Genomic DNA, 19,936 nt, shown 5'->3' with positions numbered 1-19,936 from the left:
GGGCGCGCGGGCGCGGTGAGGTCAGACGTCGTTGGCGCCGGCTTGGCCGCCCGCCATCTTGGCCCCTGTGTGGTAAGCGGCTGAGGCGCGGCGTCGAGGTGCCGGGAACGGCAGCGGCCTCGCCGAGTCCGGGAGCCCTCCCCGGGAGGCCCGAGCGCCGGCCCGCCGCGCTGCGCGCCAGGTAAGCGGCGGCCCCTCCGCCTTCCAGCGGAGCCTCGCGGGCCTGCGGCGCAGACCGGTGCCGGCAGGGAGCGGGCGAGCGGCCTGCGCCGCATGGCCCCGGGCGGAGGCGGCTTCCGCCCGGGCTGGCGGCGGCGGCGGCCGGCCCGCGGCCTGTGGGGAGGGGGGTGCCCGTGGGGGCCAGCACCCCGCTGCCCGCCCCGGCGGGAGGCGGCGGAGCGCTGGGCCCGCGGTGGGCTGGCGGGCGGGCTGGGCTGCTCGGCGCCGCTGGGCCGTACCGCACCGCATCGCCGCCTGGGGCCGGCCGCGCCCGCGCCGGGCACAGCGCCGGGCCTTGCCCGCGGGCGGCGGGAGGGGGCTGCGGCGGGGGGGGCGGCCGAGGGCCGCGCTGGCGGGTGTGCTGCTTGCTTCTCCCGCCCTTCCCCCACCCCCACGCCTTTCCTTTTTAACGGCTCCAGGTCTCCCTCTCTCTCTCTCTCTCGAGGGAGGTTGCTCGAGAAACGTGCCGTCCCCTTCGTGCGTTTGCGCTCACTTCGTGGCTGTGATTCTTCCGCCAGAAACGCGGGGGGAGGGGAGCCCTTTCTTACGGGGTGCGGGAGGCGCATGCAGGGCATGGCGCTTTGCTTTTCCAACTCTGCAAGGTTCGGCCACAGTTCTTGAGGTGCACAGCAAAAGGTTCTTCCTGGGTTGTTAAATGTAGGACTGAGGGAAGCGCCGTTCAGGAAGGCATTGTTTCTGTTCTGAGGGACAGGATTTGTGGGGGTGGTGTGAGTGGAGCCGGGGCTGTTCTTACTGATAAAGGATGGTGAGGGCATGGTTAGATGACACGGCTAAAATTCGGCCAGCTAGTCTGCAGTGGGCATGATGCAGTGGGCATAATGGGAGCCATCACCGAGGCATGCAGGGACTGAAAATCTTGGGGCTAAAGATGGCCCAGATAGTTTCCGATCCAAGCCCCCTTTATGGGGAAGGGGCACATGCATGAGAGTGTGGTGCTGGACGGTGAATGGAACACTTCAGTTTTTTCTGGTTTGGTTTTTTTTTTTCTTTTTGTGTCTCTCACGTGTTCTGTAAGCTTATTCCTTTGTGAAAGGTTTTGAATTCTATATCATTGAGCAAGGAGGACCATTTTTCCTTGTTTCTTTTTGATTACTGGGGTCAGATGAGTATTTTAGTAGGAACTAGCATTATTTCTACCAGGAAAAAACAGGACTCTGATTTTTAATAGCTTTGTTTCTTCTGCAGTGAGGCACCAGGCCTACCCGTTGTCTAGTCCCAAGAGCTCTGCTCAGACAAGAAATTGCTTCTGAAGGAGGGAGGAAACAGGACATGATCTCATTTGTCCATCAGTGAGAAACAAAAGGATTACCGCCTAATACTGACTGCCAGGAGCTGAATGGCTGTCAGGTTTTTTTGAATTACATAGTTTAGAGACTTTTTCTTTATTAATTTTGGGGTGTTTTAGTGCAACTCTGCTACAGTCTTCTTGAGACTAAGGATTCTATCCCAACATTTTGAGAGTTCTTTGAACTTGGTGAATGTGCAGTGGAAAAGGCAGTATGTCACAGAGTCATAGAATCGTTTAGGCTGGAAAAGACCTTTAATATCATAGAGTCCAACCGTTAACCTGGCATGGCCCCTCAGAGTATTGTGTTCAGTGCATGTACAACTGCTTTGGTGGAGATGTGGGCTTAAGAGGTGGCTGTTTAAATCGAAGTGAGAACTTTCGTTCTCTCCCAGGCCAGCAGTTGTGTGCACAGGCTAGGATTACTGCCTCTGTTTGTGTGTCTGTCACGTACAACTGCCTTAGTGTAGATATGCTCCCTGTGTAAAGTTTATTGCTTTAGTAAATAATAGCTCATAAAGTATGTATAAATCTAGAGACAGTCACTTCTGTGAGTCTTGCAAATGTAAATATTCTGTTTCTTCAGTTTAGTAGCAGTTTATAATGTCTTTACTCTCATTTAGACTCTGTAACAGGAACCCTTGCTTTTTTTAGAGCAAAATAGTCGACAGTTTTAACTTGGTTGCTGGAGTCCTTGTTCAGTGGTACATACTTATGGTATGCATTTTCTTCTGTAGGTCCTGTTTCCCCACATCCTTAAGTCTACTGGGGAAAGTGAAACAGGCCACAATGAGCAAGGAGTAGGTGATATAGTTCGGAAGGGAGCTCTTATGTAGATTCTGTTCTGTCTGTAGGAATGCTATAGGTCAGGTCAGTTAAGAGAAAGAATGTAAGTCAAAGCAGTGGGCATGTTGTCTGGGGTTGACTTCAACCAGATATCCTAGGTTACTGAAAGTACAAGCCCTTTGTTCTGGAATAACTAACAGGAGTGATGTGAAAGTGGAGAGAGGGTGGGAAATGTAGTCTAAATACCGTATAAGGGTGGTGTGGATAAGAGGCTTAGATGTAGAGATAAAAAGAAAAGGTAGCTCTTGCAGAAGGATTAAACCTTTGAGTAATGTATTGGAGATGAGTGAAGAAAAAACATTCCTCTTCTTTTTATCGAAGGAAGAGTGGGACATCTTCAGTGGCCGTATATAGTAATGGAGGGTTTGAGGGGAAAAAACCACCTCCACCCTGAAAATGCACCACCTTTCCACTAGTTGGGGATGAACGTTGGGCTTGTAATGACGGGACTGCTAGTGGTGTTTTACTGGTAGAACCAGTTGTTCATCTTCTGTAGGAAATTCTTTTCTTCGTTCAGCTTCATGCCCTCTTTTCGAGTTTTTTTGGATCTGGGTTTCACAAAACCCTGTAGGATTTTCTCATGGGTGAAGGCAGGTATAAAAATAAAAGCTGAGATTTGTGTGAGGAGGTGGGAGGAAATAATACGGGGCGCCTGTTGGTGAAATGAAAACTGAGTGCACAGAAGTCTTAAAAAAAAATGCATAAAGAGCAGAGAAAGATGAAGTCCTAATAAAAATCAGATGAAGACAGCTTTTATGTCTATGAAGAACAGGCTAACAGAAATAGACTGTTTTTATTACAAATACCTCAACCATTACATAACATTCTAACCAAATGCTAACAAACTAGTCTGTTACGGATTGCAAACATGTATAAAAGGGAGAAGCTGTATATCATTCACATTGTTCATGTTTTTATGTATCTGACACCGTCTTGATTAACGGTAGAATTATACCGCAAAATCAACATTATATATCTTCAATCCAAAATATGATGGTGATAAATTTTAACTTCTATGTATTTGAAAATAATGTGGGCTTTGCTCTCAGGAAGTTACAGCATCAAAGACTGGAATTACTGCGATTTATATTCAGGTACATCAAATGCACAAGTAGTGCCTGAACTGTGGCATCCCTTGGTGCTGGGTGACTGAGAGAGGGGGCGTCTTTTGAATGTATCTTTAAGTCAATGGATAGCTGATTCCTAAGTGAAATGGAAGCTTTACTCAATTTTTAGTTAGGTGGGCTATAAGATGTAGTTCATCATGCTCAGATATGCCAAATGGTTTTTCATAGTAAAACCAGCAGCAGTGGCTGGGTTGCTCATTTTTGCCACACTCCTTGCTTAAACTAGCAAATAAAATTTTCTTTGCTTAGAAAATCAAACCTGTTCAGGCTGTCCTCATTAAATCATGTGAAGAGCTACAGCTTGTTTTAAAATTAATATTTGGGAAGCACGTGACCTTAATATTCCTAGTTGTTAGTGTTTGTAAGTTTTAAGTTACACTTTTAAATTATGTCTGTAGCCTTAAATTGTATTTATAGGAGTAATAGTTTAAGTTATTCTTCACAAAAGAAATATTATTCAACTGATTTGTATCTTCAGCTAATGTGGAAGTGCAAGAATATCTTGGGAAGCCATGGATATTCTCCCAATTTGAGACTTGATATGCTTTAGGACATTATATTTCTTCTATTTCAGAGGAACCATATGTTCCACTGAAGGACCTCATTGTCTTTAGATCAATGCATTGATGCTTTCATTTGAAAAAAAAAAAAACCCACCAACATTTTATTTACAGGGCTTGTTTTATAATTGTATTTACAGGGCTTGTTTTATAATCGTGTTTAGGACAGCCTGTGCTTCCTGTACAAATGTATCTGGGTGTATATGTTGGTGCACAGCGGAAGTGTTCTAGTGAGGAGGAACAATAACATTTTCTCTTGCCAATGTGTGTAAATAATCTGTAGGAAAGATGTGTTCTAGTAAGAAAAACTTGCCTTTGGTTTGTGGTATAGCTACTTGGTTAATTTGCTGGAGTCACCTTGGTTAGGAGATGTTTTTCATGCCACAAACCAAGCTATCTGTGGGGGCAGAGCTTTGTAGCATGTGCTTAGCTTTGGATAAAGAAAAGTTTCTTGATGAGTATTTTGATAATATATTGAGCCTTAATTATTTTCCTACTGTGTCTTGAAAGCGGAGTATTGAGGGACATCTGGGATTTATTTTTTTTTTTCTAAGTAGAATAAACAGAGAACCAAGAACTGAAGATGTTAAACTTCATCTGTAGCCATTTGGCAGATGCAAGTTAACTCCCATGGAAAATGGGTTCTGTAATGCTGAAAGGCAGATACATAAGCCTGGGTATGTCGATAAGGCTTTTCTAATTTAGCTCTTAATCTCATTTTTTCTTTTTCTTTTTTTTTTCACAAAACATGATTGAATCCAGTCTAAAGCAGAGGGCTGAAGCTGACCCTTAGTGCAATTAACCAGTGTTGTCCAGAACTGTTGTCAGTGTGGTTTTTGCAGCTGCATCTTTTACATGCTGAGCAACCTTTCAGTGAAGGAGATGGTTTCTGTTCAAGAAACTAGTGAGTCACAGAGAAATGTGTACCCAGAGATCCAGAGGATAACAGGCAGGAGGTAAAGGGACTGTTTGTGAGCAGTTATGAGCTCTCTCCAAGCTGGACCAGACCAAGAAGAAAATTCTACCACCTTTGTGTGCACAGGAGCGAAGGTTTTTTTTATTGATGCTGTCGATTGTGTGCTATAAGCTGGTACATTTGGCAGCCCTGGCTCTCACTGTCACAGTGGGAGTATTTAAAAGCCTTAAAAGAGAATGTGCTGTAACATCTCATAATACAGAGGAGAAATTATGATTATTTTTGATGTATGTGAATCAGGTTAGGAAGTTGCAGGTAGGAGTTACAGGCAACACAGAATTTGGGTATTGAGCAAGGTGGGAAGTTTTGAAGGTGTTGACAAGTAGCTTAAGTCATTACAGAACTGGTTAGAGTAACTGTATTGAATGTTTCATTCCATCATGCTAAGGTTGTGCACAACTCTGTATAATATTGTTTGTTCTGTAAATTCCTGCTGTTGATGAGTGTACTTCCATCTTCAGGTTGGACCTTTCAATAACAAAAATATCTTGAGAGTGTGAACAGAAGGAAGTTAGAAAAAATAGCTAGAGAAGTAGGAGATTAATTTTGGGACATCTGTTCTAAAGAGAGATGTAAACCCTTAAGGATGTAGCTCTAGCGTGGTTGTGGTGCACTTCCAAAATATTCTGAAAGAGCTCATGGACAGAAGAGCTTGCATGAACATTGCGTGTTATTTCAAAACAACATTTAACTGATTTCTGAAGTCAGAAACCTTAGATGTAACTATTTATATTACTTAAGGACTGATCTATGAATAGAGGCTTTCAAAAAACAAGTTTCGTATGAGAACTTTAACTTACTTGCAGCTGAGGTTAGGGTTACTTTAAAGGTGCAGAGAAGTATGGTGTGGAGAGGAATCCACTGCTCAGAGTTGTGGTTCCTTGGGAAGAACACTGAAACCAAGTGTCACTTTCTCTGTCAAGAAATGTTAATTATTACAGTGGGGCTTGGAAATTGTGGTAAAGGAGCAGGAAATGGAAGTCTTGAAGAAGATTCTTTGAGTTATTCACAGCAAGGAATAGCTTTAACATTTGTCTCTTAATCTGTCCTGCCCTCTTCCACTGTCCAATTCAACATGGGGTGCATGTGGAGGGTTGGAAATATGCCACCAGTTTAAATGGCGTTGTTTCAGAGTTTATGATAAAGTGCAAGGGCTTTTGCCAGTAGGAGTGCTAAAACAAAAGGGAAAAAGGAAACAGCAGAAAGATGGGTAATTTTAAATAGCTGCAACTTCTGCTGCTCATCTGTTGGGAATCTGGTCTATTTTCATGTACCTATTGATCATCTTTCATCAGCTTCCTAAAAGGAAGTGTTTTGCATTGAACATTGACCGACTTAAGGGGTCAACTCTTGTTCAGCTCAGCTGTTCCTGGTAACTTATCCCAGCCAGCTGCCTGCAGAGGAACAGATCCTGGGCACTGTTCAGGCCACAGCTGGAGTCAGATCTGCTGGAAGGGAACTGCAGCTTGCTGTTATTCTGTATGTTTAGAAATAAGAGCAAATCCAGTAATACATGGAGACTTCTTGCTCATACCCTTTTTGCTGTAGGGCACAAGCCATACTGCTTCCTTTATTCTTGTGAATGGGTCATCACCAGTCTGATTATTCTTTCCATGCAATTAAATCTCAATGTAGCAAGTGCAGAGAAGTGCTGACCATTTGAATATTTTCAGCACTGCCATTTGAACAGACATGGGAACATCTGTATTTCGTCAGTTCTGTAGCTTCTTTTGCAGCCCTACTGTGGACTTCCCTTTTGCTCCCCTGTTCTCGGCCTGATAGAGCAGCTGCTACTGAGGATGCCACTGAGAAGGAGACTCCCTGTGTTGCTTTCCGTGGGTATGAGGAGAACGGGTATGCTAATATTTTTGCCTTTCCAAGCTTCTGCCGGACGGTGTGATGCAGTTGAGCAAGAAACAAAGTGGTACTTGTGACAGCATGCTGAGTGCATTCGTAACTTTCTTTTTAAGGGACTGTTTGTGATCTTAAACATTAACAGATGCTTTTGTAGAGAGCGGCTGTGGTCGGGATAAACTGACCTAAATTACTCTGCAAGAAGCCTACTAAATAGTTCTAACTTTCTCAGTTAAAAAGAATCCTGGTAGGTAAGACAGGTAGCATTCGTTTTCTGTATTGAGAGCAAAGTGCTGCCTACCAACCTATTTCAGTACTGTACTTTGATAGCAGGTACATGGCTTGTTTCTGCAAGAATTTGCCTAAATTTATTCTCTTATCTTTTGCTCAAATAGGCAGCGATTCAGTTTGGGGAGCTTTGAAGTTTTCTCATTCTTCTCAATAATGGAAATTTCTCTAATAAATGCTTTTGCAAATCTTGAAAATAAAAGTCTCATTTGGCATCTGCAAGTTGAAAAGCTAATTGGGTGAAAGCACTTACATTGTTCTGTTCCCAGAAGTAATGAGAATGCATCTCATTATGATGCTTTCTTTAATTGTATAGAAACTGTTCTGGTTTTTTTTTTTTTTCTTTTTTTTTTTTCCTGGTCCTGGCTTTCTTCCAGCACTTTAGAACTTCTGCCACAATTAAAAATTTACAATTTCAAAAAGTTTTTTAACCAACTGCCTGAAACTGGAAAATCAGAAATCTGTGTTGCAAAAAATCTGCTCTAATGCTTAGTGAAAAAGAAATAAAGACTTGTAAAGAATTGTCAGGCTAAGAAGAAATGAAATAGCCTGCTTTAAAAGTGAGCTGCAAAGAAGTTTTGGATCTTACGTTTTCAGAAAAGAATACATTTTTAGTGGAGATGTAGTTAGTAATCTTGCAAAACATCTAAATTATTCTAATTTATGATTGAGGATTATCAGAACATGGCAAGAATAGCTGGGTTGTGTTACTGCCTTAGCTTTATGGTGTGCTAGTTCTGACTTATGTGTGGCATGCACTGTCAATCTCTTTACTTAGAATATATTGAAAAATCCTTTCTGGCAAAGAAGCTGTTTAAATGTACTTTGATAATTTGAAAATGGTCTGGTACTTGAATGTTTCCAATGCAGTTAGTGGTTATTAATCTCTGTTATTTTTACTTGTGATCTGGTGGTGGTATTAACTTTCTTTCCGCTGGTCTGATTTAGGTAGAACAAATGAGTAAATGAGCTAGATGCTTGTAATACCAGTGAAGGCTGTAGTATATTTTAGGTGGTCACTGTCCCCCCACTGGTGAAATTTTATTCCAGTAACTGCAGGGTTCTCCTATAATTTCTCACGTAATACAGTTTGTAGTCTTTTCAGGCTCTGGAAGCTTTTTATTGATGTATTGGTGAGAAACAAGATTGGTTTTGCATTGCTGCTTTGTTGTGTCTCAACCTAAACTGGGAATTGCTCTGAAAAGAATTGTAGGCTCATTCCACTATCCTGTCAGACACTGCTATTTGAGTTTGCTAGCAGACATACAGAAAATTCTTCCTTTAAGCATGAGTCTGCATCTACTTCAGTCATCAGTGGGAAGCAATCTGGGACAAATGCAACCTTTCAAAACTGTGACTGTAAGGACAGAAGCAAGATATACTGGATCAGCTTTGAGGTTGGTGTGCTGATACCAAGATCATTCTGGTCCATTCCAGTAGAGGTGAATGCTGAACCCAACCTACGTTTGGTGTGGTGGCACACACAGGGTTCTAATTCTCACAGTTTTATGTTGCCTGATACATGCAACTATGGTGTACAACTTCAAACTTGTAAGTCCATTCTGTTTATTGTTTGGTTATATGCAAATTCCATTGGTATATTAGCCTAAAGAACTACTGTCATGTTGCAAACAAGTTTGAAAATATAACCAAAGTAACTTTTCTAAACTCAAAAGCCAAATTAAAATCTCTTCTGTCTACATCTTTTAAGCCAGTCATACACTTTTTTGGCTACACAGAAGGTTGAAGACTTACAGCTGAGTCTGGACATTGCGTATTTCTCTTCTTGAAGGTACTTGAATGCTGGAGTAAGTAGAGGATTTCTGTATGAGTCTTGTGCAGCAATAGGTGCTGCTGCTAGAGATGACAGATGTTGTATTTTCAGTTCAGAATTATGATGTAGATACTCTAAGCAGAATGTTTTTTTAAGGAGCTTGTTTATTTAATTTGGTATAAGTTGTGTAGTTACTCTTGAATTTACTTACATGGACTTCAGGCATTTGGGGGGAGGGGTGCATGTGGCTTTGTGTGAGCAGTGAAACATGGAGGTGTAGTATTAAGTCTAATGATGTTCTGAACTAGAAAGTTGTAGGCCATAGCAGAGGCGCTTTTTTTTTGTAATACTTTACCCTTTTTTCATTTTCTATCTTCTACTAATTCAAAGACTATCTATCTTCTACTAATTCAAAGAATTACATTCTAGTGCTGTTTTCTTCTGAAAATCTGGAAATAGCATTTAATCTGACAAGCAAGAAGAGGAGATTTGGAGCCCTAAGTTTCATCGTCTGTGTTTAGGTTGAAGATACAACATTGAAGCGAGTTTCTTAATTTGACCTTGTTTGATACTTGACTTTCATACTTGTACTTTCTAAAATTGATTTTTATTTTAATGGTAAGCTCATCTTTCAAATACAAAGCTATTGTCCTTCCTCTACAGAGGATGTAAATTTATTAGAAAATGGACTAGAAAGAGTGAAAACCTTAATGTAAAAACACAAGAGCTGTAGTCTGAAGAATTGTTTTTCTCTGCTGGGAAGAAGGTTAGGGCGGCTTGGTGGTTAGTTGGTCCAGACCTCATTCACTGCCTGTTGCTTTCTTAGGTCTCATTTTCTGTAGTGATATGCTGCCTCCTTACAGATGATGTTTGTTGTCTGGGAAGCCCCAATGAGTCTGTATCTTAGTAGCTACAAATTAAAAGTTAAAATATGTTGTTGACTCTTGGTTAGCTTCTGAATAGTAAGAGTGAAACTACCCGTCAAAAGTTACTAGCCACTCTGCTAATTTGAGTCACAAATTTGAGGTGGGAACTTCAGCTCAAATCATACCCTGCAGCAAGAACTGAATTCCCATTGACACTAGCAGGAGATAGATACCTGCGTAAAATGGAAGCATTGTGGCTTTAGACTGAAAATGTAAACTGAAGTTTACTATCAGTTAAGCTCTTCAGTGAGAAGAGGTGGTGCCAGTGCTTTGTCCTTCCAGCTATCTTCCTTGGGAAAGAGATTTATTTTTTTTTTTCCATTTGAACTACTTCTGTACTGTCTTCATTGTGCTTGATGTGATAAGGATTTAGAAGACCTGTGTTGGATGCTATCACAGCCAAAAGAACTCTGTTGCAGGGCTTTGGAGAGCACCTTAAGTTTCAAGAGAACTTGCTTCACTTCAGTATGTGGCCATCTCTTTACAAGGATGACAACCTTTAAAACCTGCTGCCTTTGTACATCTCAGACATCGCTTTTTGTTCTTCGATAATTTGTAATGTGTCTTCTGTAGCCAGTCCTATTTATTTTGAATGTTTCATTGATAGCACTTTGTACATTGCAGATTTGAATCTCCTCTAGTGATAAGATTGGGTTTGTCTCAAATGTGGAAGAATCTACAGCCAGAAGAGTGCTTAGAAGTGTAATTATAAAGCTAAAGTAGATAGAGGTGTTACATCTTCTGCATGTACAATAGTTGAGAACTGAATAAAATTTTTAGGGACGTGCTTCCTAATTACAGCATTTTGTTCTTAAGAATAGCTGCATTTATGTTTGAGTGCCTCTTTACATTATCTCCTTCCTTCCTTGTAAAAAGCAAAAGTAAGTATGAGAGCTGTATTGATGAACAGCTGCTCTTATCCAGTAGAAAGTGGGAGACTAAAATTGGACTACTGGTGTAAAACAGGGAAGAAAGTGACATACATAAACGTTGAAAGCATTGAGTCCCTGGGTAACAGTATTGGTGTAGGTAATATTTAGATAGTATTTGACAGAAATATTGTACAGCTTTATTTGATACTGCAAATACAAATGTGGAAAGAATTATGCTGAAACTAAATGAAATTAAAGCTGTCCTTTCTCATCCCAGAGTTCTTAACTAGCTGTACTGGCCCGTGAGGGGAGGGGATAGGACCATAGCCTCCCTGTTACCTGAGTTCACTTCAGAAGAAGATTTCATACAGTACAGGTATCAGACCATTATCTTAGCTAAAAAAAAAGCAGCAGTGTGCACAAAAATATTTAGTGCATTTTTGACAGTTTTGTGGCCAATATGAGTTTATCCTGTCTGTGGCTTCTTGATCTGTTGTTATGGGCACATTTAAAAAGACATGCTGAATCATGATTGATCCTATGGATTAAGGGTTTTTTTGCAGGGCTGTTCCACAGGAACATGATTTCTGTGTATGTTAAATGAAATATTAATGCACATACAGTTAAATATATATATTCAAATCTGTGGATAGAGGCAACTTTGAGGTTTGCATGGTTGCTGTCCTTGTATCTGTGGGTTTTTTACTCCAGCCAGCTGCTCCTAACTGATTTTTCCTTTTGTTTTCAAGAATGCACTGGAAAAAAATAAATAGAACTGACTATTTTAGTCTGTGCTAATGTTTTTCTGCTGCAGGATGTGTCCTAAAAGTTTATTTTAAAAATGTTAGTTGCTGCTGTTAGTGCCATGTTAGATTTGAGACACTTCTAACAAGTTCCCTGAGATGTGGTATGTTGCTGGTTGTCCAGTTGCAGGACCATACTCTAGGTGACTAGTATTTCTCACAGAAGACAATTCAACAAGGTGCTTTCCAGTCTAAGGCAGCAAAAGATCTGTTTGCTTTGTAGTTCCCTAGTTAAAAGTAACATATGCTTTGTGGTAGTTAGTTTCTGTGTAGACTGTGGGTGGCTAATTTTGGTGGTTTTTCATTGCTTAGCTTAGTAGCTCTAAATAGAGCTAACTGTTGTTAGGTGTCTCTTAGAACTGATGCAGACATATTTGTGGATGTTCATTTCTGGCATCCACAGACTGCATTTTTATAAGATGCGTCTGTAGGATAATGTCCTAAAATGGCTTTCTTCTGTCATGATCTGTTTTCCACCTGACATACTTAGTTTTGGTAGTATTTTGGAGAGACTTTCTTAGGCTTTAAAGGGGAGTAAGTTGAAGAATGATAGAACTAGAAAAGCCTGCTTCGTAACAGCTTTATCTCATGACAAAATGCTTTGGTTCTAAGGAGCAAAACTCATTTTGATTTTCTGTTTGGTGGCCATTAACAATACTTCTGTATAGATTGTCTAGTGCCTCAGGGATCAACCTGTGCTACAGTTTTTCCTATGAGGTGATGGATACAGAAGAGACCGCTTAAAAAGGTTTTCTTTTGCTACTTGGCCACCTACCTTCACAGAATTTGTAGAATCAATGCACTCTTTGTATTGTTTACTCTTTCAAGCTCTACTGAAAACTGGTGAGCCCAAAAATCTAGAGATGGGGAAGAAAAACTGAGATCAAAATGTGCATTAGCCTGGCTTTCTGAGGAAATAAAACTCAGTATAGATCTTGTTCAAGAATGAGATATAGTGAGGTCTGTCTAGAAATCTTTGAAGGTCTGGAGAGCTTTTGTGCTTGTAGGTCATAGAGCCTGAAAATCTTTACTCCCAATTTGCAGCCTGCTTTGCAACAGCCTGCTTAACAATGAATTCTGCTGCAAATTGCTCAGGGTAGGGGGAGGAATCCTGACCTTAGAGGCTTTTTTAGATACTTTGATTTCACAGAGACTTTTGCTACTTAAGTGTTACTGGAGGTTTTTGAAGCTTGTTTTTATGTCATATTAGGCTGACTAGTGCTGAAGTGGTTAAGAATTCTTAGTAGTGGGATAAATGGCCAAAACGTTTGGGGTGTGGTTTTGGTTTTTTTAATAAAAACTGGGCCTGAAAACCTCAGTCTCAGAATGATGCTTTGGACACTAGAAAGTTGTAAATACAAGGTCATCAGTAAGAGACTGTTAGTGTGTATTGTTTATAAAGGTCGATGTCAGAAGTGAAGTCAGTATGTTTAATTGTAATTCCATTTTGTTATTTCCGTGCAACCTTCTCTGCGCAAAACCATATATTCAATAATTACACAATATTTTTGAGTGTTCGTTTCAAATAACAGGGCTCCTTCATAATGGGTTACAAATAAAGCATGAGGAAGGCTTTTTGGGGTTCGAAGTACATTGAATCCAGTATCCTGTTTCTCTGTTTTAAATAGGCTTTATATTTCCTTAAATGATCTAAATTATTCTGTTTTCTGAAGATCACACAGTTTTTCAGACCTTAGTATCGAGCTACACGTTATGCTTAAGTTTTACAGTGAGGAGGCAACTTCTTCAGTGAAATTCTAGAATCTAAATATGCCAGTCTTACAGTTGAAATTAAATCTTCCCTTCCTAGCTGAAAATTTTAATACCATGTTTTTTATCTGGGGTTTTGAGCGCAGTGTCTTTTGAAATCAGTAACACTGAATTTGGGAACATCTGCCTCTGATGTCAATTGAGTGTGTGGCCAAAAAGTTTCAATTTTTTTTCTGTTATATTGTTTAGTTCCAGAACTTAACAGAGAGCCACATTCTTCAGGGTGCCAGAAACAAAGCTATTCTAAGAAAAGTGGAGTTATGGTTGGATACAAATGACACATTTCTATATGATGTTTTTTGCCCCTTAACTACTTTCTTTAGTGTGCTTAAAATAGTGTGTGAAGTCTTTCTGAATTAGTCTTGTTTTCTGTTTTGAGAGAGGTGCTAATGTGTCCCAGTTATGAATAAACTTTCATGTAGTGTTTTTCATGGTTTCCCACTTCACAGATGGGCATTTGAGGCACTGAGAGTTGCAAGTTCTAGGAAATCTTCAGCAAGTTTGAGTCTTGAATGGTGTGCTTTGCCTTCGGTCATTCTAGCTCATCCTTCTCCAAATTTAACCAAAATAAAGCCCTTGGAGCAGACATGGCAGGGACTAGATATCCTAGCTGTGTTGAATAGGGAATGTGGGAATTGTTCTAGCATTTACTTAATGCTTTTAAGACTTCAGAATCCTGGGAAGCTAATGTATAGGTTACCTCTCCTAACTGTGTGCTTGTAGGTTAAATAGGTGTGGGATGTAGTGGGATTTAAGATAACAGGGCTGCATGAAAGATAACTAATACTGCTGAAGAAGTCTCTTGACATGTTACACTTGTTTTGTATAGAGGTTTAAAAATGCAGTGCATAAAATAGGGATCCAGAGTGTTTGTTGTGCAGTCATCTGATTGCATCAGCTACGATGGGAAATCTGAAAAATACAGAGAATGGTAATCTTTCTCCCAAAGGTGAGGAGTGGTGTATGCTGTGCCTCAAGCATATACAGAAACATATCAATTAGAAGACCATTAGACCATTAGAGAGTACAGTTATTTTCCACAGCAATAGAAATAGTTGATATACCCTGCCAAAAACTGTGGATAAAGCAGCTGACTTTCTACCTGAACCTTTACACAGGTCTCCTCCCATTCCCATGCCTATCTGGACTTCTTCACCAAGCCACAATACCATAGCTTACACAGAATACTGTTCTGTTCTCAGTTGTATGTAAAACTGTTTTTTCATATGGGTAATAAAACTACAAAATACTGAAACAGACATGGTGGGAGAGAAGGAAGGAAACCACACAAGAATTGCTGTGTTAATTTGTTAGATGTTTTAAACTTTTTACCATTCCAGTCCTCTAAAGTGGCCTCGAAATATGTAATACTTTCTTCCTTATTTAATCACATGCAAAATTTTTCCAAAGTGGAGGTAAGATACTTTTTTCCTAGTCTGCAGTTGGTCCTAATGGAACACTGCAAAGTTTACAGACACAAATGAGTATAATTCTAAACAAGTTATTTTGGGGAATTCTGAAATTATCAGGAGAGCTAGTAACTTAGTGGAAAAGGTCTGTGTGGTATGTATGGGTTTTCTGTTTGCTGGGGTTTTATTATTATTTTAAAAATAAGATTCTGTGATCTGGAATATACTGTGTTCTGTTTGCTCTTCTACCAACTGTAAGTATCTAAGAGGGTATCAGTAAATAGTCCTTAACAGTGACCAGGATATCTAGAACTTGTGACATCTACCTACTGTGGTAATTTCTGTACATGTGCTTCTGAGTTCATTGCAGAATCTAAATAAGCCAACCAGTTGCAGTCTGAAAAGAGTCTCATACAGAAATTACAGTAATAATTTAACCTTAAAATCATCAGGTCACAGTGAAGGTCAGTTAATTTATTTGATAGCATTACAGAGCAGCTGAAAGGTACACTTTGCTCCAGAATTTTGAGAGTGTTGTGCCTTCTGTAATTACGCGTAACAACTGTAGTCATTCAAAATGAGCCGCTGACTTGCTTAAATTTCTTAATCGTGCAGTAAACCCTGCCAGCTGCCATTACTGCTTGTACTGTTGCCTGTCCTGTTCACTATCGTAGTAGTTACTTAACTTCAGTAAGTAGTTCTGGCATCTTATGTTGCTGCTGTTCTGAGGTACACAGCTGTCTCATGTTCTTACTCATATGACAGTCTAAACCTAGGAGACAGTAGCACCTGGCTTTTAAGGATTTGACTAACAGAGTTCTGACTACCTTACTAAATAATGTAAGATCTAAATGCTAGGGCAAATTTGGAATTGTTTGGTGAGTCTAGTACTTGCCAACCATTGTATGCACAAATTAAACATCTCCTGTGTTAAAATACCTTGTAGGTGGCGGTACAGGGGAAATGTTTCCAATGCTCGGTATAGGAAAGTGAGATGTACAACTAAAGTTTGAGTGAAAAGGCAAAGGTCTTGGAGCTGGATACATTTCATATGGCTTGAAATGATGCAATTATCTCTTCATAACTGTTACTAGATGGCACTGGGTGCTTGTTTAATATGTGACCTGGCAAGTAGTTTGTGAAGGGCCACATGGGCTCTTCAGACAGAGGATTTGTCAACCCTGGCTTGAGTACCTGGTCAAAAGTTCAATTTTGCAGGTATATCTAATTTGGTAACCACTATCAGGTCTGACCTTAGTTGAATATGAATATATTGACTTGCCTAATTTAAAAGAGCACTGTTTGTAGTGCCTGATTTATTTTCTGCAGATGAGGTAACTGAGGAATATACAGTTTTAATCAATTTAAAATACTGTTTCTTTTTTTTTTGGTAGTGTAACTTTGAAAAATCTTTGTCAAATCAAAATTAATTTTAATAGTATAAAAAGGGTGGAGCTCAGCCACAATGGGGCAGACTGATCTTTGTAAATTTGACACAAAAAAGCATTATTGGGGAACATGATCACTGCCTCCTGTTCTTTAAGCTATCAAATGTTCTAGAAAGAACAGTTGTTGCAATTAACATTTGTCCAAGTATGAATTCTGTCTTACTGTGTAGAGAAGAGAGTTATGATTAAGGTTTTCCATGTTTGGTCTCTACCAGAGGTGCAGGCTTTAGGAAGTATGACAAAACCTCAACATTATCTTAAACCATTCTCAAACTTCTTTCTGCTCAGCCTGCATCTGTTAGGACTTCACTGCTTTTGTGAAGGGGGGGGGGGGGGCAGGCAAGAAATGACCCGAGTTGTCTTTTTTTGTTTTATTCGCCAACTTAAAGGTTATTCACCATTATAAAGCTACTTATTTACAAAACCTGGGGCTGGGATGAGTCTTAGGCTGAAAATAACAACCCAGGCATGGTTTTAATCACTTGAAAGATCGTGTGAGCAGAGCTAAGTATCAAGTAATTATAGTATATTACTTGATACGGTTACATGCACACTTGAAAGCTCCTTTGCCACCCATGTGCTCCTGGTAATTATCTGCCTGATACCTTCTCTGATGCTGCAGGATGATTGTGGTGGACTCTATCGTAAATACAAGTCTGGGAGCAAAGAGTAACAGGTTCTTTCATAGGCATTTTATTGAAGACTTTATGATAAATTGAGTTTCCACACTGAAGAAGAGGCTAATGCAGGGCCTAGTGTGTGATTTAAACTCCAGCTTGATAAACTAGTCTGCCTGGATTCAGGTCTTCAGCCTAACTGAAAGCACTTGCGTGTCCATGAATAATACTAATGGGCAAAGCTTGACATGTTGTTGAATTGCAAATAAGTATTGAAGCAGCTGCAAACAGTGAATGGTTGCTTGAAATCTGCATGACTGATAGCTCCAAAGATAAGCTTGTCTAAATTCGTGTATTGGGTTGGGTTTTTTTTCTTCCTTGTGCCTGTAATGATGTTTGAGTAGTGAGCTGTGGCTTCCAGTGAAACCCTGCAGCCTCAATATGTACTTTTTTTGGATAGATAAGGAGTGACCTAATAGTCATATCTGAGGTCTGTGTTGTGGTTACGTGACCTGCTTGGTGGGCTGCATTCACCCTGCTTCCATCCTGTATTTCATGTTTTCTGGATGACAAGAGGAATGGCTGTTGGTATAAACACAGGCTGCTGAAATAGCCAAATGCTGACCAGTCTGGCAAAAAAATCTGGGTGTTGCTTTCTCCTTGTGAGAGGGGAGTATGTATTTCTTAGCCAAGTATGTGGCCCTGTGTGAAGCTTAGGACTGCCCCCGTTGCAGCATTCTGCGTGGATTGTAAGAGAATAGCATCTGGCCCAAATCATGCTGAAGCTGGACCATCCCAAAGTTATTGGTCATGTTCATTCATCTTTTCAGTCACGGCTTGTAAATTGACATAGAAGGCAGGGGAGGGTGGGAATGTTATTGTTCCTATATAAATGAAACTTCCCTGATCTTTTGACATGGTTTAATGTCTCTCATGACCAAAGCACCAAAGTGCTTTATTCTTTAGGTTGTTTGTCCATGCAGAGACTTTTAATGTGTGAGTGCCATGCACATGAATCAAATTCATTTTGAAGATCTGAGGCCCTGAGTTTTGACCAGTGAGTTTGTTGATTATGGAAGGGTTTGACCAGGATGTCTTGCTTCTTGCTGTCTGCTTTTAGAATGAAATGCAAGAGTATTTGAGCATACATAACTATTCTGGAATTCATTTGGAAATATATAAAAAAGTTACTGTAAAAGGAGGGTAGCAGGGGTTTTGAGTCTTGTTACAAGAAGTCAACTATATAATAATGTTCTGTTTAAGTGAATGCTCACTTGTGTTCCTGCCTGATGATAAGTAGCAACTCTGGCAAGTTACTTCTAAGAACTTCAGGTGAAGTATCAGTGATAATTGCTGGGTTCTTTTTCTCAAAGCCTGCTATTCTGGGAGAAGGAGGGAGGAGAGAGATGACCTGATCTAACAGCCCTGTAATTTACTGCTGCAAGAAGAATAGTGTAACTCTTGGTTTAAGGAATTCTCACCCTCCCTGTCTGAATGTACTGTGTTCCTGGTTTTGATAAATTAAACACACAGAGTCAGAAGTTTTCTTTCTCTGTTGAGTTCATGATGATTTCAACTGAGGGGAAAAAAACCCAAGTTCTAGAAGTACTGTACCGCAGTTAATGGTATCTCAGCACTTGGCTTTGGAGTGGGTGAAGGTGTTGAGCTTCCCCAGTGGGAAGCGAGCTGCTGATGGAGACTTTGCCTGTTTGTTGGTTTGGGGTTTTAGTGAAATCATGGGTAGTATTTAACGCTTTTACAGGGTCTGATATTAATTTAATCATGACCTTCCTTGCTTTGTGATGTTCAAATTCTAGAGATGGAAATACTTTGAAATTACAAGTGTTACATAAGGCTAGGAGTTTCTGGAGCTAATGTGTTTGATGGCATCTCTAGTATGCTTAAATGAAACAGTGCTAATGGTGTTAAATATGTGGTGCACTTTTGTCCCATGAACTCCGTCTTAAGTATTGGTTTATATTCATATTTCTTTACTGCTCTGCTTTTGTTTTCAGGCGAATTTTGAGAGGTGAGCGGGAGGTACCAGACTCGATGAGTTTCCATCGAAATGTCGGAAAAGTCAGGCCAGAGTACAAAAGCAAAGGATGGAAAAACAAAGTATGCAACACTCAGTCTGTTTAATACTTACAAGGGAAAGTCACTGGAAACTCAGAAAACCACAGGTGAGTAAACTGACTTCAGTTTTGCCTTCTGTTTCATCATTACTGCAGTAGTCATTAAGAGTGCAAAGTAAATGAGCACTGAACCACAGCAAGAATTATTTTTAAACTGCTTGATAAAACAGTTAAGAGGGAGAATTCTGGAAAGCCATGTTGATTACAGTTTCTGGTTAGCTGTAAACAAGGGTATCCATTTAGGGAGATGGCATTTGCAGTCTAGTAGGAAATAGATTAGAGGTAAATAAAAACTGTTTTATAGCTACAGTCTTCATTTGTTATCAGCACATGACATACCATTCCCCAGCTGCACTTTTTACTGTATTAACATGTTTGGCACTGGAGGTGTTTGATTAATGAGAAGGTAGTGCTCACTTTCAGATAGGGTGCTTTTCTGGTTTGCAGACAAACACTGGGTGAAACTTAGAGTGACCTTTCAAATAAGGCCACTGTGGGCCTGCTTTTTCCTGATTGATTGGATTGAGAACCAGGGAGGAATGACACTCAGAAGGCTTTGAATTTCATTTGACATACTTGCCTAGATTTGTAGGTCAAAGAGGGGGAGTGTGCTCAGACTTTTAACAAAGTTTGCCACGATATTATTTTTAAAGATTGAACTGAGGTGTTTGTAATGATTCAACATGCTGAGGGTAGTGTCTTGTACTTGTTCACCTGGCAGGTTGAATGTCCTGTGTAGTGCATAACTTCATAGTGTATTTCCATACTTGTGGTTCTGGTGTAAATGGGATTTGTAGGAATATTTTTGTAAGAGCAGCATCTGCCAGCTGAAACAGTCAGCAAAAAAGAAATGGATTGGACCCGTGTGGGGTATTCCTGGACTCATCGAGGTCTATCTAACTCCACAAGGAACAAGAGAATGATGCTTGACAGCATGTTAAAGGATATTAAGACATCATCGTATTTGAAATGTTTCGTCTAGCTTTTGTGTGTAAAGGTGGGACCA

The 19,936-nt window shown here is 40.2% G+C and overlaps 1 protein-coding gene across 1 annotated transcript in view; it reads left to right on the top strand.

Moving 5' to 3' along the window:
- The first annotated feature begins 25 nt into the window (after positions 1-25).
- Positions 26-19,936, top strand: part of PRRC2C (proline rich coiled-coil 2C) — a 75,987-nt gene continuing 56,076 nt past the window's right edge. Inside the window, 2 exon segments of the mRNA XM_037403986.1 lie at positions 26-181; positions 18,811-18,978. Of these exon segments, the coding sequence (XP_037259883.1) occupies positions 18,864-18,978 (115 nt within the window). The 5' untranslated portion in view covers positions 26-181; positions 18,811-18,863.

Source organism: Falco rusticolus, chromosome 11 (genome assembly GCF_015220075.1).
Source record: "Falco rusticolus isolate bFalRus1 chromosome 11, bFalRus1.pri, whole genome shotgun sequence".
NCBI lineage: Eukaryota > Metazoa > Chordata > Aves > Falconiformes > Falconidae > Falco > Falco rusticolus.
This window is presented reverse-complemented; position numbering and strand designations above follow the sequence as displayed.